Genomic DNA, 15,683 nt, shown 5'->3' on the forward strand with positions numbered 1-15,683 from the left:
TACATTTAATTCTTTGATAATTGTGATTTAGAGCCTTAAACTTATTAAAATTAACAGATTTAAGGAATCACATGGTTCTAATAAAATAAACGATGTATGTCATTTGACATTTTCTAGTACGATGTAAGTAAATATATAAAATATTTAGAAGTAAAATTGTAAAAAAAAATATATTTCTAGATTTCACATGAGTAGTTTCTGAATATATAAAAGTTTTAGAACATTTGAGGTCTTCAAAATAAGATATAGGATGTGGGGTGATAAAAAGAGTCAGTGAATGTAGAATATGTTTTTAATATTCAATTGCATTACAAAATAAATACAAAAATAAATAATAATAAATAGTTAGTATCACAATATTTGAAAAAAGATTATGCGATTGGTGGGTGGTAAGGAGTTGAAACAGGTGAATTGCCCTTCACATCCTTTCGACGAGGGAGGAGAGCTTCGACGTCCACGTCAAGGCGATGTAATGTGGACGAGTGTCGGGCGGAGGCCGGCGTCTGTACTGGGTACCACTAGTATCTGTACCCGCCCACCCCGGTGTCCGCTGATGGCCCGCCGGCGGGCGGCCCGTACTTGGCCTCGCCCTGGTACGTGACCTGGGGCCGGTACCCTGCCTGGTCCGCCACGTACTCGACGAACTGGGTGCGGCCGTCGGGCAGCGCGACGTAGTACGCGCCGTTCACGACGTCTCCGTCGCGGCTCTCCTTGTGGCCGAAGTCGTTGCCCGAAGGGGCGTCCTTCACCTCGTACGAGAACTCGTACTTAGCCGGGCCCTAAAAATAATTACAAATATAAATTTTTTTAAAAGTATACTTTTTTTTAACCATTTTAATATGCTTCTTGATGAAGAAAAATGAGGTAATTTAGTATAATTATATGAAATTTAAACATATTTCTAAATACATCAACTTAGATGTATATTTAAATTAAACACGCTTGCTGATTACAATTTTCCAAATTCCAAATACTTAAAGGTTTTAATATAAATAAATTTTGATGTTCACCTGATGTTTTATTGTGATTTTTGTTTCAGTTAAAGTGTTTTGAAATTGATTACTTAATTTTCTTACATTTTTAAGAACTATATATCATACCTATTGTGAAATTTGCTCACATTAGCAGTAATAATTTATTGCTTTGATAAACTTACGAAATAAATCACTGAAATTTTTGCCATTTAATATATTTTAAATATTTATTTTAATAAAACATATAATCAAGCATGGAATTAAATTTCATGGATAATTTACTCTTTCAAGTGTTGATATGAAATTGTATGTCAACTCGAAGTGACTTGTTTTTCATTCATGAGAATTTGTTTGAAAACCAGCAAAAAAGAATAAAAAAATTATGGTTTTGTTTTCATTAATATCATAAATTTTAACGTTCTTCCTCGTATGCTTGCATGTTAAAAGGCCATATTGCCAAGTGCCATTAAGATACCCTTTAGCTGAAAAAAGAATGTTTTGAAGAATTATACAAATGCATTCAATTAGCCGTACACATACACTTTATAAATTTAAATACGATAAAATTCACTAATAAATTGTCTTTTATACACTTAAAAAATCCTTAATCTTAGTTATGTTAACAGTTCAGTTTTTGTAAACTTTTTGATGTTTTACTTTTCTGTATATCTCCTTAATGACTCCAATGCTTAAAGAAAATATTTTACAGAGGATATATATATATATATTGTTGAGCTCCCGAGTAGTTGCATAAATCATTACAGAATCGCTATTCAGGAAAGGACTAATCGCTCCCGTCCTTTCACTTTGAGGGATATTGTAATCTATATTTTTTGTAAAAATGTAACGATTGTCATTTTCCTAGCCAGCAAAGTACTTTCTGTTAACTTTAAAGTGTAAAAATGCAAAATTATCTGAAACAGTGCGTAAAGAATTTGATGAACTAGATTTTGTAAGCGTTGAAATAATTAATTATGATATACTTTTGTTTTCACGGTTAGTTTCTCACTGGATGCAGTCTTTAAATTTAATTCTCTTGGGTTAAGTCTGCAGAGATGACAAGAAAAAAAAAAAGTCCTTACCATCCGGTATCGGTTTTTTTTTTGTCTAGTATTTGGGGTTCGTAGTGAACGAAATGCAACTACGGCTCATTCGCGGGCCACTCACATTGTTTTCTTCATCTGCCTGGGCCCCGTAGCCCGGGCGACCACTGGGGTAGCCTCCGGCAGCGCTGTCCCTCGCCGGCGGCAGGTAGCTGACATCAGCGCTCACGGCGGCCACCAGACAGGCGAGGGTGATCAGTGCGACCTGCGGGACATAAGACCTTCACTGTCAAAATCCTTTATATATATATATAAAGGTTGTCGTTATGTATGACGTTGATAAACTCCAACACCGTTTGTCCGATCGCCATGAAAAATTGGCATATCAAAGTGTTTTTTTTTTTTCACGGATAAGGATTTTTTTTGTAACTCGCTGCTAGATGGCGCTGCAGCGCATCAACTTCTAAACCGTTCAACCGATCACCATGAAAGTTTTGCTCTGATCTCAATGAAATTTTGAAAACTTTACCTTAAAAAAACGAGGAAGGTCACTGTCTAGGTGAGATTTCGATAAAATCACCCATAAAGCAGAATTTAATTATTAATTAAATGTCACCATTTCAGTGTTGATGCTTTCTTCGTATCTATGGCTACGGGCTTTTTTTGCATTCTCGATGCCTTCTGCGTATCCGTGGCAAGAGCTTTTGCAACGACAGTAGCGCACCCGCGAGGAGGGGCGTGAATAATGAGCAGTGCGATTGTGTTCCGCCTGCAGATTGCCGTAGCGAAGAACGGGTACTCTAGCTAGCGAGCGAAGCCGCGGGTAAACGCTAGTTTTTAATTTAGAGCGGGAGTGCATGAACTAGGGCTTAACGCCTCGTCGATACCAAGCTAGTTACAGACGACGAAGTGCATTGAGATGTGAATGGTGTATTGATGGAATGCATGGGAGGGAAACGGGAGTACCCCGAAAAAACCTACTGGCTCAGGGCACCGTCCGCCACATCTCCCGTTTGCGAACATTTCGACGCCCATCGGGAGTTGAACCGAGTCACCTTGGTGGGAGGTGAGCGATGTGACCAATCAGCCACCTCTATCGTCTAAAGACAACACATTTTATTCCCTGCAGTGATCTCTCCAAAAAATCTGCACGTACCTTCATAGTGGTGTAATGCTGGTGTTCTGGCAATGTCAGAGCAAATGGAAGTGATGACTGACAGAGGGTTGCACGGTCGTTTTTATACCGAGGCGCGGTGCACATTACGGGGGCTGAATTGTCCAGTCCGTAATTTCACGTTAGCAAATCCTCTCTCGCTGAATTACCCGGTGGAAGGAAGGGGTAAAAAAACGTTTGAATTCAGTTAGCGGCTTGTTATGTACTCAACGCGATAATGACAGTGTCGAGAACATGGTAGGCAGACGGGAGGATGCCACGTAAGTATCGTCTGCGGTGCATGCAGCGCAATTTCTGGTCGCTTGTCGCCACTCTTGCCGTTGAGTAACCGAGTCCGTCTCGGGCGAGTCAGCCACGCTACAAATCGAACTTTCAGCTAAGTTGCATTGAAACTGAACCTTATTTGTTTTAACTAGCTGCGTGTAAAATAAACTTGAAATTTATTTTCTTTAAAATAATATTAGTTGGCATCAGATTGTATTTTAAGAAAAGATTTGCACAATGTTATTGCGCATACTTTATTTTTCAGCAGTACTTTATTTATTTATTGTAACGTCCAATACACTGATAAACTAAATGTTGGTACAAATAATTTATTATGAATATATGTCAAATAAGTAATTTCTGCTTTTACCTGACATTTTCTCCTGCTATTATTTGAAATGTAAAATTTATGTTTACAATACATTAAACATTTTTTAATACCTAATAATTAATCTTAGCCACACTTATATTTATATAATAAGAAGGATCTTCTACCTACTTTTGGTAGACCTCTCAGCACTGATATGGCCGTTTCAACTTCATTCAATATTCCATTCTTGACAATTTATACGCGAGAATGCGCTCATAAAACTTTAATATAACTGGCGAGTGGTTTGGAAAGGCAAAGCTTACTATTTTCTCTATCAACTATGTTCTATCTTACTGTTTACATTTATGTAATTTTTTGGCTTAAAAATGTCATATAAACTTATATCATGGTGGCCACTAGCTAGGACGAAGTTCTAAGCTGTAATTCTCAAAGTATTTTTGATTAAGTGACTAAGGCATAGTTGATAAAGTTTGTGATTTTTTTAGGTTTTGTTGTTTTTGGTATCAGTGCAGACATAATTGTTACATTTAAAGCTTCTTTGCTTATTCATGCTGTTCACATTAGGAACAGATTGAAAACTTATCATACTAATGGTTGTTAAAGTAAACCATTGTTATGGTATAGGTACTAAGTTGTTTCAATGGATTTGTTAGAGTATACCAACTAATTTGGTTATTTATAACTTTTATTTTCATTGTTTCAACCTTCAGTAAGATAGATGGTTTTTTGTGAGTTTTAGTAATATTGTGATATGAGGACTGTTAAGAGTGATGAGTGATTTTTACTCTTGGGTTTTATTTCTAGGATTTCTGTTTCCTAATGTCTGGCATTTGAAATAGATGCATAAACTGTATAGAGTATAACTGGGTATGGAGTCTGTATGTTTCTGCACGTCAATTTAATTCGCATATCAACGCTATCCCTGTCAATATTTACTGTTAATTCCCTAGCATGATATTTTCATAAACTCTCATTGCGTCATGACAGAACTTAATTATTCGCGAGGTTTTGATGTAAATAAACCTTAAGGATAAATATAGCAATCATCATATTATACCTGATAAAGTGAGTACAAAAGTTATGAATTATAACATCACCTAGGGAAAATAAATGTATAATTAACACAATACGAACAAACGATATTACAAATTTCTTTTAAAATATTTTAATGAAATAACTATGAACAATCACAACATAAAAAATATTCTCACTATTCACTAGAAGCGTTTGAAAGTTCGACCACGACAATCAAATGAAGAATTAGCATCACCGCGACATTGACTGACATACATGTGCTATTCGCAGAGACGTATATTCGCTGAATGAGCTCCTGAGAGTTCAGATTAAATTTGGTCCCTTGAATTTGTTGTCCTTCTGCCTATTCACTACTTTACCACCTCCGTGTTCCACCACCTATGTGTATTGTGTTTTGCCTATTTGTCTGGCCAACGAAATTTAGTATTTGACACACGTGTGCGCATTTCGTAAAAATGGCTTACCTAAGAATGTTCTAAAATGTTTGTTGTCAATTACGATGTACTTGTAAGTGTAATTTCACTAAAAATCGATTAAAACTTAATACTGTAAGATAAACTACGTGTAAAAGGGGTTGCACACAAGATTTATTACTGAAGGGTAATAATATTGAGTAAACATTTTAATATGTACATAATCTCGGTTAAATAAATACACAAATTTATAAGGGCGGGTGAGCCCTTTAATATTCATTTTAAGGAAAAAGTAAAAAAAATAATCATGTATTGGACTTATTTCCTCATAAGGAATCACCTGCAGCGGTTTTCAAAACTATTCGGAAATAAACTGTGTGTTTGAATATGTTGGTGTGTATGTGTGTCTATGGGTTTTTATAAAGTATAGAAATGTAGGTCCGATATCAAGCTTTCTCATCTTGGATGACCTTGAAATTTGACCTTGACCTTTATCCAGGCCACCATATAAGATTCCGCCATTTTAGAATCTGCTATTTTAGATTATGATGTCACAGCCCCATCATGTTTTTTTCTGGAAAATGTCATCTTGGATCACGTAATGCTCACAATCTTTGTTTCTGTTGTTTGTTCCTAGAGTGCGGCAGCATCGGTCTGACTTATGCACGTAAGGTCGATGTTCGATTACCTATCAGTGGCTTTATGACCGTTATTGACAATAAAGTTTAATTTTTTATACAAATTAAATTTCAGGCGAAGTGATTCGAACCATGACAGCTCGGATCTATGGTATGTAAAACATACTCCTTTAACCACTCGACCATCGAGACATGTACTAGACTGAGAATTAAATATGTTAGTTATATAAAACTATCACATATTCGGACTTGTATTTTTTTACATAAAGGAATAATAGTAGCACTAGATGGAGACCGAGCCAACTTCTTTGGTTTAAATACTTGCTACTAGAAGCGCTAGTATCACGTATTGTGCAATTGTCTACTAGAGTACACAGCTACTGGAAGCGCTAGGGTAATGCATTGTATACATTGTCACTAGAATGCGCTGCTGCAATATTTGTTTATTTATTTTAACCGCTCAAGTTCATTATTATCAATCACCAGACTGCTGTAGCATCCGTCCCCTTGTCGGTCATAATGGCCACCATTTTTAAAATCTGTAATTATCAACCTAAAATACAGAACAATTCAAATAATCATGTTAAAAAATGTTCCTATTAATACAGTGATTGATTCGATCGATTACTGTCCTTGCTTCGATCCTTGGCTGTTGCGAAAAAGGTAAGTTTAGCCTGAAAATACTTTTTGATTAAATTTGGTGCAAAGTTCTCAAAGCAGCTTACATTTCGTTTCTACCAGTTGCCAGTAAGCTGTAATATTCGTCGCCATTTCGCAAATCTGTAATTATTACCCTAAAACCATGGGAAAATTTCTAAAAATTAAAAAAATCTAGAATATTATTGATTAATTACATTATTTCCGTCCTTGGTTCGATTATTTGTCAATGCTTAGAGTAATTAAACCTTAAAATTATTAATTAATTTTTTCCTCACAACGTAAAAAGACATTATACAAGAGAACTGACCGACTAAATAAATATTAGAGTGTCAAATACAATCATATAGGCCAAGCGCCTCGATACCTCAAGGCCTTCTTTTTCAATATTTGGCATTCCTTTCAATAATACAATGGCCTATTTAAAGCAGATAAGACAAGACTATCCGAACTGCCAGACCTACAGATGTATATACTTATTACAAACATATAGAACGGCTAACGAAGCATGTTTTACGCTAACTATAGGACCAAGAAACCCTAAAATATGTTTTACGGTTACTACAATACTAAGAAGTTCTGAACCATTAAATCTTTATTTCTGACTACAGACTTGACAACGCACATTTAAGGAAAAGTATTACATTTAGTTAGACACACATTCAACTCGGTAGGATACGGTAGAATACAATCAACAGGATACGATTGGCTGGATAGGATACGGTCACAAGGAATCGATTTTATGTATGTATATGATAGGTTACGGTCGGCAGGATATGATATGATAGATATATTACGATCTACAGGATGCTATTGGGTCAGGCTCCATCTAGCTACAATAGTAAAAATTGCTCAAACAGTCTACAATTGCTCCAACTGGTTACAATGGCTCTAGCTGCTCCAAATGCTCCAACTTATTTTGGCTCCAACTTCTCTAATTTTGCCATACAACTGATTTTAATTGCACCTTGTTCTTACTGGTCCTAATGGCTTGAACGGATTTATTATTGTGCTCCATTTTTTAATCATATAGGCGATTTTTTCATCCTGAAGTTACAAATCATAGAACTCTCAAGCTAGAAATCAGATTGCGAGAAAAAAGTTTATTAATTTAAATTAAAATATTATTTTTATTTTATTTTCCGTAGTAAAGGTAATACAAATCATTCATCGTAGATATATATCTTGAAACTTTTAGTACATTAATTTTAGTTCATGTTTCCTTAGTGTTAGATAATGTTTTGTTATTTCTAGAAGCAAGTAGCCTATAAGTCTTAACCTGTCGACCAGTTTGTTTGGATATTATCACAACATAGGACGCGCATTTATAAAACAAAGGCACGCACATTTTGGACATATATTCTAAGAAAAGAACCCACATATTGCACGCACATTCATTGTCAAAGACGCGCATTCGTAAAGAAAAAATATGTACATTTAAAAACACAAGTAGTATAGGAAAGAATGTCCTGGTACTGGGTTCCGGGTGTGGTGAGTGGTGCCGGCCGTTCTCTGACGTCACGTCCATATCTGATGTCATGGCGGCCATTTTGGATGACCTTGACGGTCATCTTGGATCCACCATCTTGGATGACGTTATTGCTGCCATTTTGTTTTCTCGAACATTCCGTCATTTTGTTTTCCGCCATTTTGAATTATGATGTCACCATTGCATGTTTCGTTATGGCCGCCATCTTGAAAATCTTTATTTATTATCCGATTTTAATGAAAATATGCTAACATTTATAAAAAATAATCAATCGAATTTAATAATAAAAATTTAATAAAATATAATTTAAATTAACTTACACCATTGAGCTCGGAGACCTTGGTTCGAACCCGGCGAGGTCAAAAAAAATGACATCAGGCCCTTCCTCCACGGAAGCCACCAGCCGACTGACCTCCCACCACTTATGCCAATGTATATATAATTATCTAGTATGATATCATGTCCGCCATCTTGAAAATGAGTAATTTTTATCCGATTTTAATAGAAAATATTTCAAATAAAAAAATGAATTAAAATTTAATAAAACATTACTTAAAAACCACCGTTGCACATATCGTTATGGTCGCCATCTTGCATCATATAAATGTTGCATGTTTAGTTATGCACATCATCCTGGATGAGTAGGTTGTCATCATTACACTTTTCGTTAGGTCCACCATATTGGATACTATAAATGTTGAATGTTTCGTTACGGCCACCATTTTGAAAATTCGTAATTTTAATGCTAGAAATTCGAAAAAAATTCCAATAATTATTTTACAAATTGCTTAGGCCTACTTCAAATGTTTAGTTACTTAAACGTTTTCGGTCCTCGGTTCGATTTCCAGTGAGAGTAAACCACTAATTTATTAATATATTTAAAAACTTCTCAATAAAAAGTAATAAAAATTACTCACGCCACACCTGATATTTTGAATTATGTCACCACTGTATCAATTATCGTTATGGAATCCATCTTGAAGATCTTTATTTATGATCCGATTTTATTGAAAAAAGTTCAAAATTCATCAAAAAATAACTTATCATATACTGATTGTATATATCGATTCCCGTCTTTGGTTCGAACCCCGTAAGAGCAAAAAAAAAACGACAGATCCTTCCTCCCCGGAAGCCACCTACAGACTGACCTCCCACCACCAATACCAAGGTATATATTGTCAGCTGGTATGATATCATGTCCGCCATCTTGTCTTCGTCCGCTGGAGGCCACAGTCTTGTTTTCGTCTGATAGAGTGATCTTACACCATGTCAGTGTAATTTTTTGTACACCATACTTTTGACCTCGACTGTTGACCTTGAACTTTGATCTTGAGCTTGAACTTTGACCTTGAACTTGACCTTTGACCTTGAACTATGACATTAGCCTTGAACTTTAACCTTGACCTTGACCAACATCAAAGTCAAAAGGTCAAGGTCATCCAAGATGGCCGCCGTGACGTCAGTGATGGATGTGACGTCAGAACTCGGTCGGCAACACTCACAACAGCCGAAACCCAGTGCCAGGACATTCTTTTCTATACTACAAGTAACGCACTTTCCACGAAAATAACACACATCTGTACTGTTATTAAAAAATGTAACTTTCACTTCTATATGGTTAAGACATTGAATATTTTGGTAAGCAGGGTTTTTAATGCTGCATCGTCGACTCTATCTACTGCCTCGTTGACTCTAGCTACTGTCTAATCAAAAAATGTTAACATAGATTTTATTTTCATGGTATCTCATGTACAAAAACCATCATCAAATAAAACGTTTATTTACATATCTCTCTGTGTAAAACTATTATGGACAAGATAGTGTTGGCATTAAAAAGAAATTACTTCAAAACTAAGAGATAAAATATAGATTGAATATTACAGTTGAATTAACTAATGAAGAAAATCGGATGAACGCAATATGAATGGGGAACGTTTTATAACACTGAAAAATTTATTTTTTCCAATGATATAAAATTAAGCAGTTAAGGCTTAAAAATCATTTATTCCTTTGGAAACGCACTATAAAGCTAGTTAATATTTGTTGTTCACATTTAAAATCTTATTTTTATTTTCTGTTTATTATTATTTTTTACTTCAAACCGTTTCACTGGGGGTAACATGTTTGTTTAAAAGTGAACTTAAATAAGTATCTTGTTAGTTTATTGTCATTAATTTTTTATATTTGCGGCAGAGCATACAACCTACCTACCTGTGCTATGCCAACGTCAAGCTCATTCCATGTGATTCTTATCATTATATTTTATAAAATATATAATAATTATGGTAACATTCAATAAAAATACTCTTTATATTTTAGCTGCATAAAATTTTCAAAAAAAAATCTTGAACTATTCCTTTTACACATTCGAGGAAAACTTATGTGTATAAGATGCTTTCTTTATAACCTACATTAACTTTCAGGAATTTTCCATAATTTTATATAATATTTACACAGGTATAAAAAGTTGTATTTATGTGGTGGCCTCCCGTGAGGTCTTGTGGGCTTCCGTCCTTCTTGCACCAGTAGATTGAGCCAAAAGGCATTTAAGGTAGGTTTCAAAGAAATACTATCTACATATTGTAGCCGTTACCATGATGGGAATTTTATATGGTTTTTCTTTTCATGCTCCATAGACCCCAAAACCATCTTAAACACAAAAGTACATATATCACAATTTTGTGGACACAATAACTATGGCAGTTTTTCACTAATCACTTCCAAACTGAAACATAAAATCTATTAGTGGACAATCTCGGTCGAGTTCGTTAATGGACAGTATCCGACCAAAGTGATAGAAATGGGGAAAGTATATTTTAAAATCAGAAAAATCGCTTCAACTCCCATAATATGGAAAATATCACATCCGTTTGAAGTATTGTAACTTGTAGGAGAAATACGAAAATCTTTTATATAAATAAGTTTTTTATACGACCAAACATAACTGCAAGGGGTTGAAAAATCAAGGGTCGGAGGACAAAAAAATCATAACTCCTTGCGTAGGCACAAAATCGAATACGTACCAATTTTGTATTAATCTTAAAATTTTTATCTAAAACTTTTGTTTGAAACAATTTTTGATTTTATGAACCATTGCTGCGAGTGGATGAAAAATTAAAGGTGGTATTTTTAAAGAAATCCTAACTCCCTTAGCAGGTACACTATCAAATCCGTTCGATTTTTTGTAAAACTTATAATGTTAATCTAAAACTTTTGTCTCAAACAACTTTTGATAAGACAAACCATTGCTGGAAGGGTTTTAAAAGGGGCGTAAATTTAAAAGTAATTCTAAAAATCCGATCCTTTTACACTTTTAAATCAATTCCTTTTTATTGTAAAACCTTAAAATTATATACAACGTTTCGTCCAAAAGTATTTTTTATATGACAAACCATTACTGCAAAGGGTTGAAAATAACAGGTGTTGAAATCAAAAAAGAAGCATAACTCCCTTAATATATACACTATTAAATCAGTTCAAATTGATTGTAAAGCGTATAAATATTTTCTAAAACTTTCTGCTGAAATAATTTTCCATACAACGAAATATGATTATAAGATGTGGAAAAAACAACAGTTTTAAGTAAAAAAAATATAACTTCCTTAGTAAAGCCACAATCGAATCCGTTCAAATTGTTTGTAAGATGTATAAATTTTATCTACAACTTTTGTCTGAAAGAATTTTTGATAAGATGAACTATTGCTGCAGAGGTTTAAAAAAAAGAAGTGTAGAATTTAAAAAAAAATCAGAGTTTCCTTACCATGTACACTAACAAATTGGTTACAATTTATTGTTAAACCTGAATTATTATCTACAACTTTTGTCTAATATCATATTTTATATGAACCACCATGACTGCATGGGATAAAACTGGATTAAAACGTGTTGAATAACAAAAGAAAAATCATAATTCCCTTAGTAGGCACACTATCAAATCAGCTCAAATTGTTTGTAAATGTAAAAGTATTTTATACAACTGTTGTTTAAAACAATTTTTGGTAACAGAAACCATTATTGCAAGGGGTTGAATAAAAACTTGGGGTTGGAATGAGAAAATAAATAACACTTTCCTACCTGGTACACTATCGAATACATTCTTAATTTTATTTAACTTTCTCAATATTAACTAAAACAATTATCAAAATAATTTTTGTTTACCCAACCATTACTTCAAAGGGTGTAAATAACAATGTTTGAAAGTAAAAATAATCATTACTTTTTAAAATAGATATAATATCATATCCATTATATTTTATTCTATTTATTCTAAACTTTATCTAAAACTTTGGCTGAAAAAATGTTTTGAAGAAACTAATTATTACAGTAAAAACATGGTTTGAAATTTAAAATAATAATTTTCTTTCTTGGTATCAATTTCATTTGAACTTATTTTAAACCATCTTATCTTAAACCTTGCAGCAAAACAAATTTTTATACGACCATGTTATTAGTGCAAGGAATGAAAAAATTTTATGTCAAAAATATTAAATAATTACCTCGGTTGGCATATAATATGAAATTCATTCTAAGTTATTCAATTCTGCGTTCGTTGTGAACTATTGAATGCTGGATACATTGAGTTAACATATAGTTACGTAATATTTTCGCTGCATGGAAAATAGGCAAATATTTATTCGATCATTTTGTAATATGGAGAATATAATTATTATGTATATAAAGTTCTTAAAATGTTCCAGAAGTTTATAGAAGTTTCCAAAATGTTGCCAAAATAAATAGGTACTTCGAATTATACCTACGCCTATAGGCCGTGCCGAAAGGGATTTTTTTTAATGTTTCGTTTATAAATTGATCATTTATTTAATCAACCATTCTTTTACCTATAAATTACCGTAAAATTTTAAGTAGTATACATCACGGCATAGACTTTTACATTGATAACCATTCGAATAAAACATTAATGTATATATTTGAATGTAAATTCCTTCGTGGTGTTTACTCTAACACAAATTTGCAAAATTGTAATATATTCGCAAATAATTATTATATTTTTCGACTTCCTAAGAGGAGTCAAGGATATCGAACACAGTACACTAAATTAATAAGAAAAAGTATCATAAATATTAAAAGGCAGAAAATTATACCAAATCCACATTATACGAGAAAAAAAAATTTTAAATAAAAATATGACAAGTTTCAATTTAAAGTTTTTAATACGTTTCCAGCACAAATACGAATAAATAAATAAATAATAAAATTTTCATGCAGTGAACGAACACAAAATGAAGGTACATTTGACAGTCTTCGAAGAGATCCGTGTGGCTGTGGCGAGCAGCTGCGAAGCTTCCCAGCCCGAATCGAAGCGCGAAGCCATGACTCAGTGGAGGATGACAGCTGAAGCGACGGCGACAGGCGATACGACGTGACGAGTGTCGGGCGGAGGCTAGTAGTATCTGTACTGGGTACCGCTAGTATCTGTACCCGCCCGCCCCGGTGTCCGCTGATGGCCTGCCGCCCGGCGGCCCGTACTTGGCCTCGCCCTCGAAATTGACCTGGGGCTGGTACCCTCCCTGGTCCGCGATGTAGTTGACGACCTCGTTGCGGCCGTCGGGCAGCCTCACGTGGTACGAGCCCCTGGCGACGTCTCCGTCGCGGCTCTCCTTGTGGCCGAAGTCGTTGCCCGACGGGGCATCCTGCACCTCGTACGAGAACTCGTACTTCGCCGGGCCCTGGACAAAGGATTTTTAACGGGTACATTAAGTGAATAATAATAATATTTCAATACTTGGTGTGCTCGCAAATGTATACACACGAGCATGATGATTTACGCAAGCTATTTACTGAGAAAAATGGCCACTTATTGTTTATTAATATGTTTACTAAAGTTGTATTTATGATTATATTTAAAAGTACATTTTTATTTTACTTTAATGACCAAGTACCAAAACTTAGCAATTTATAACTCAAGAACATCCTACGTTTATAGCTACCATGGGCGAAACAATTTTTTTTTAACATAAACATAATAAAAAATAGATATCTTGGAGTTAATAGATAAACTTTTTAAATTTAAAGTAAATAAGAACGGCAGTTTTTGAGTTTTATAGTTTTGTACTAATAGAAAAATAGTAGAGATTATTTTATTATTTAGTTTTTGTTTAGGTTCCTAATGTTTTAACCAAAATTTCATTCTGATTTGAAATAATTTATAAAATCACAGAGAGAACTCACGAATGACGATTACATACGTATCGCAACCTTGTTGAGTATTTGTTTTGAAGGCGATTATCGCATGAGTAACGCCGCATGGGCTGTACTCACGTTGTTCTCGTCCGCCTGGGGCGCGCCGTAGCTCGGGCGACCGCTCGGGTAGCCGCCGCCGCCGCCGCCGCTGGGGTAGCCGCCACCGCCGCCGCCGCTGGGGTAGCCGGCAGCAGGAGCGCTGTCCCTGGATGGTGGCAGGTAGCTGACGTCAGCGCTCACAGCGGCCACCATGGAGGCCAGCCCGAGCAGCAGGACCTGCGGAAAAAACAACGAACTATCCAGAGGGGTTCGATCCGAGAAGCCTGCAGCCATGATTGCTTTCCCGAAACAAAAGCACATGAATAATCAAAAGTGTCTTGAACACACTCCCAACAAACTTCATAGCTTCATTTTAAACATAAAACTTTATTTAAATGAAATAAATACATGAAGCTTTAATTTTCGTTTTTTTTTTACTATTTTGAAATATGAAAATTAAATCTTGTTTATAGTTTAAAATGTTGTGAAAAGAAAAACACCAAAATATATTTAGTAGCATTCACAACTTTCAAAAACAGCGTACTAAAAAAAAAAAGGTTTTGCTATATCTGTACATCATTCATTGGGTTGCAAAGTGGATTTTATCGGAAAAATTCTGTGGTGGACATTCTCTCGAAGAACGATATGAATTTAGTTTTATGAATCACATGGTTTCAGGTGAAAATACATATGGATATCTAATTACTTTTTTAATCCAATTATTATTTATTCTGCATTTTGAAATGTTTCCTTTGTTAAAGAAAATTGCAAACTATTAATGTATGTTTTTTTTACCCTTATGTAAATGTGAGGCTATCACTAAATAATATTATTTTTTTATATTTATTACGACTTATCCAAATAGTAAAAATAATAACTTACAGCATGAATTTTTGATAGCCTACATACAAATTATTTTTATGATTCCGAAGGCAATAAACCCCATATTTATTAAAATAAAAATTAACAGTAATTTGGCAATTTCTACTTGCGACTGAACATTTATTTTGCAGAACCAAATAAATATATACATAAGAAACAAAACATTTATTTAACACCGGATTATAAAATGAATGCAGTGAATTTTAAGTTCTTAATTTATAGGACATGATTATAAAAGAATATTAGAAATATTCACCACACATTATGTGTTATTATAAAGACAATATAAGTTTAATGTCAAAAATTCTGTCAAATATGTGAAAAAGACTAATCTACTGTGAATTATTTGAAGCAAATATTTTTTTCATAAGTTATTTTTTTACATGGTGCGATATTAAACATAAATTTATGCAACCTTTACAAGATTATATTAATACAATAATTCTAATCATGATTATCTGTTTCATTGTGATGGCTTGAATTATTATATTAATAGTTATTTATTAAGATATAATTCCTTAGTTAATGTTTTAAGATCATTTT

General features: G+C 34.1%; 1 protein-coding gene across 1 annotated transcript; it reads right to left on the bottom strand.

The window, feature by feature from the left end:
• Positions 1-518: 518 nt before the first annotated feature.
• LOC134542644 (pro-resilin-like) lies at positions 519-3,179 on the bottom strand. The gene is made up of 3 exons (XM_063387460.1): positions 3,174-3,179; positions 2,142-2,282; positions 519-779 (listed from the first exon to the last, which is right to left on the bottom strand). The coding sequence occupies exons 1-3, from the start codon at positions 3,177-3,179 to the stop codon at positions 519-521; spliced, it is 408 nt and encodes a 135-aa protein (XP_063243530.1).
• Positions 3,180-15,683: the final 12,504 nt, after the last annotated feature.

Source organism: Bacillus rossius, chromosome 1, assembly GCF_032445375.1.
Source record: "Bacillus rossius redtenbacheri isolate Brsri chromosome 1, Brsri_v3, whole genome shotgun sequence".
Taxonomy (NCBI): Eukaryota; Metazoa; Arthropoda; class Insecta; order Phasmatodea; family Bacillidae; genus Bacillus; species Bacillus rossius.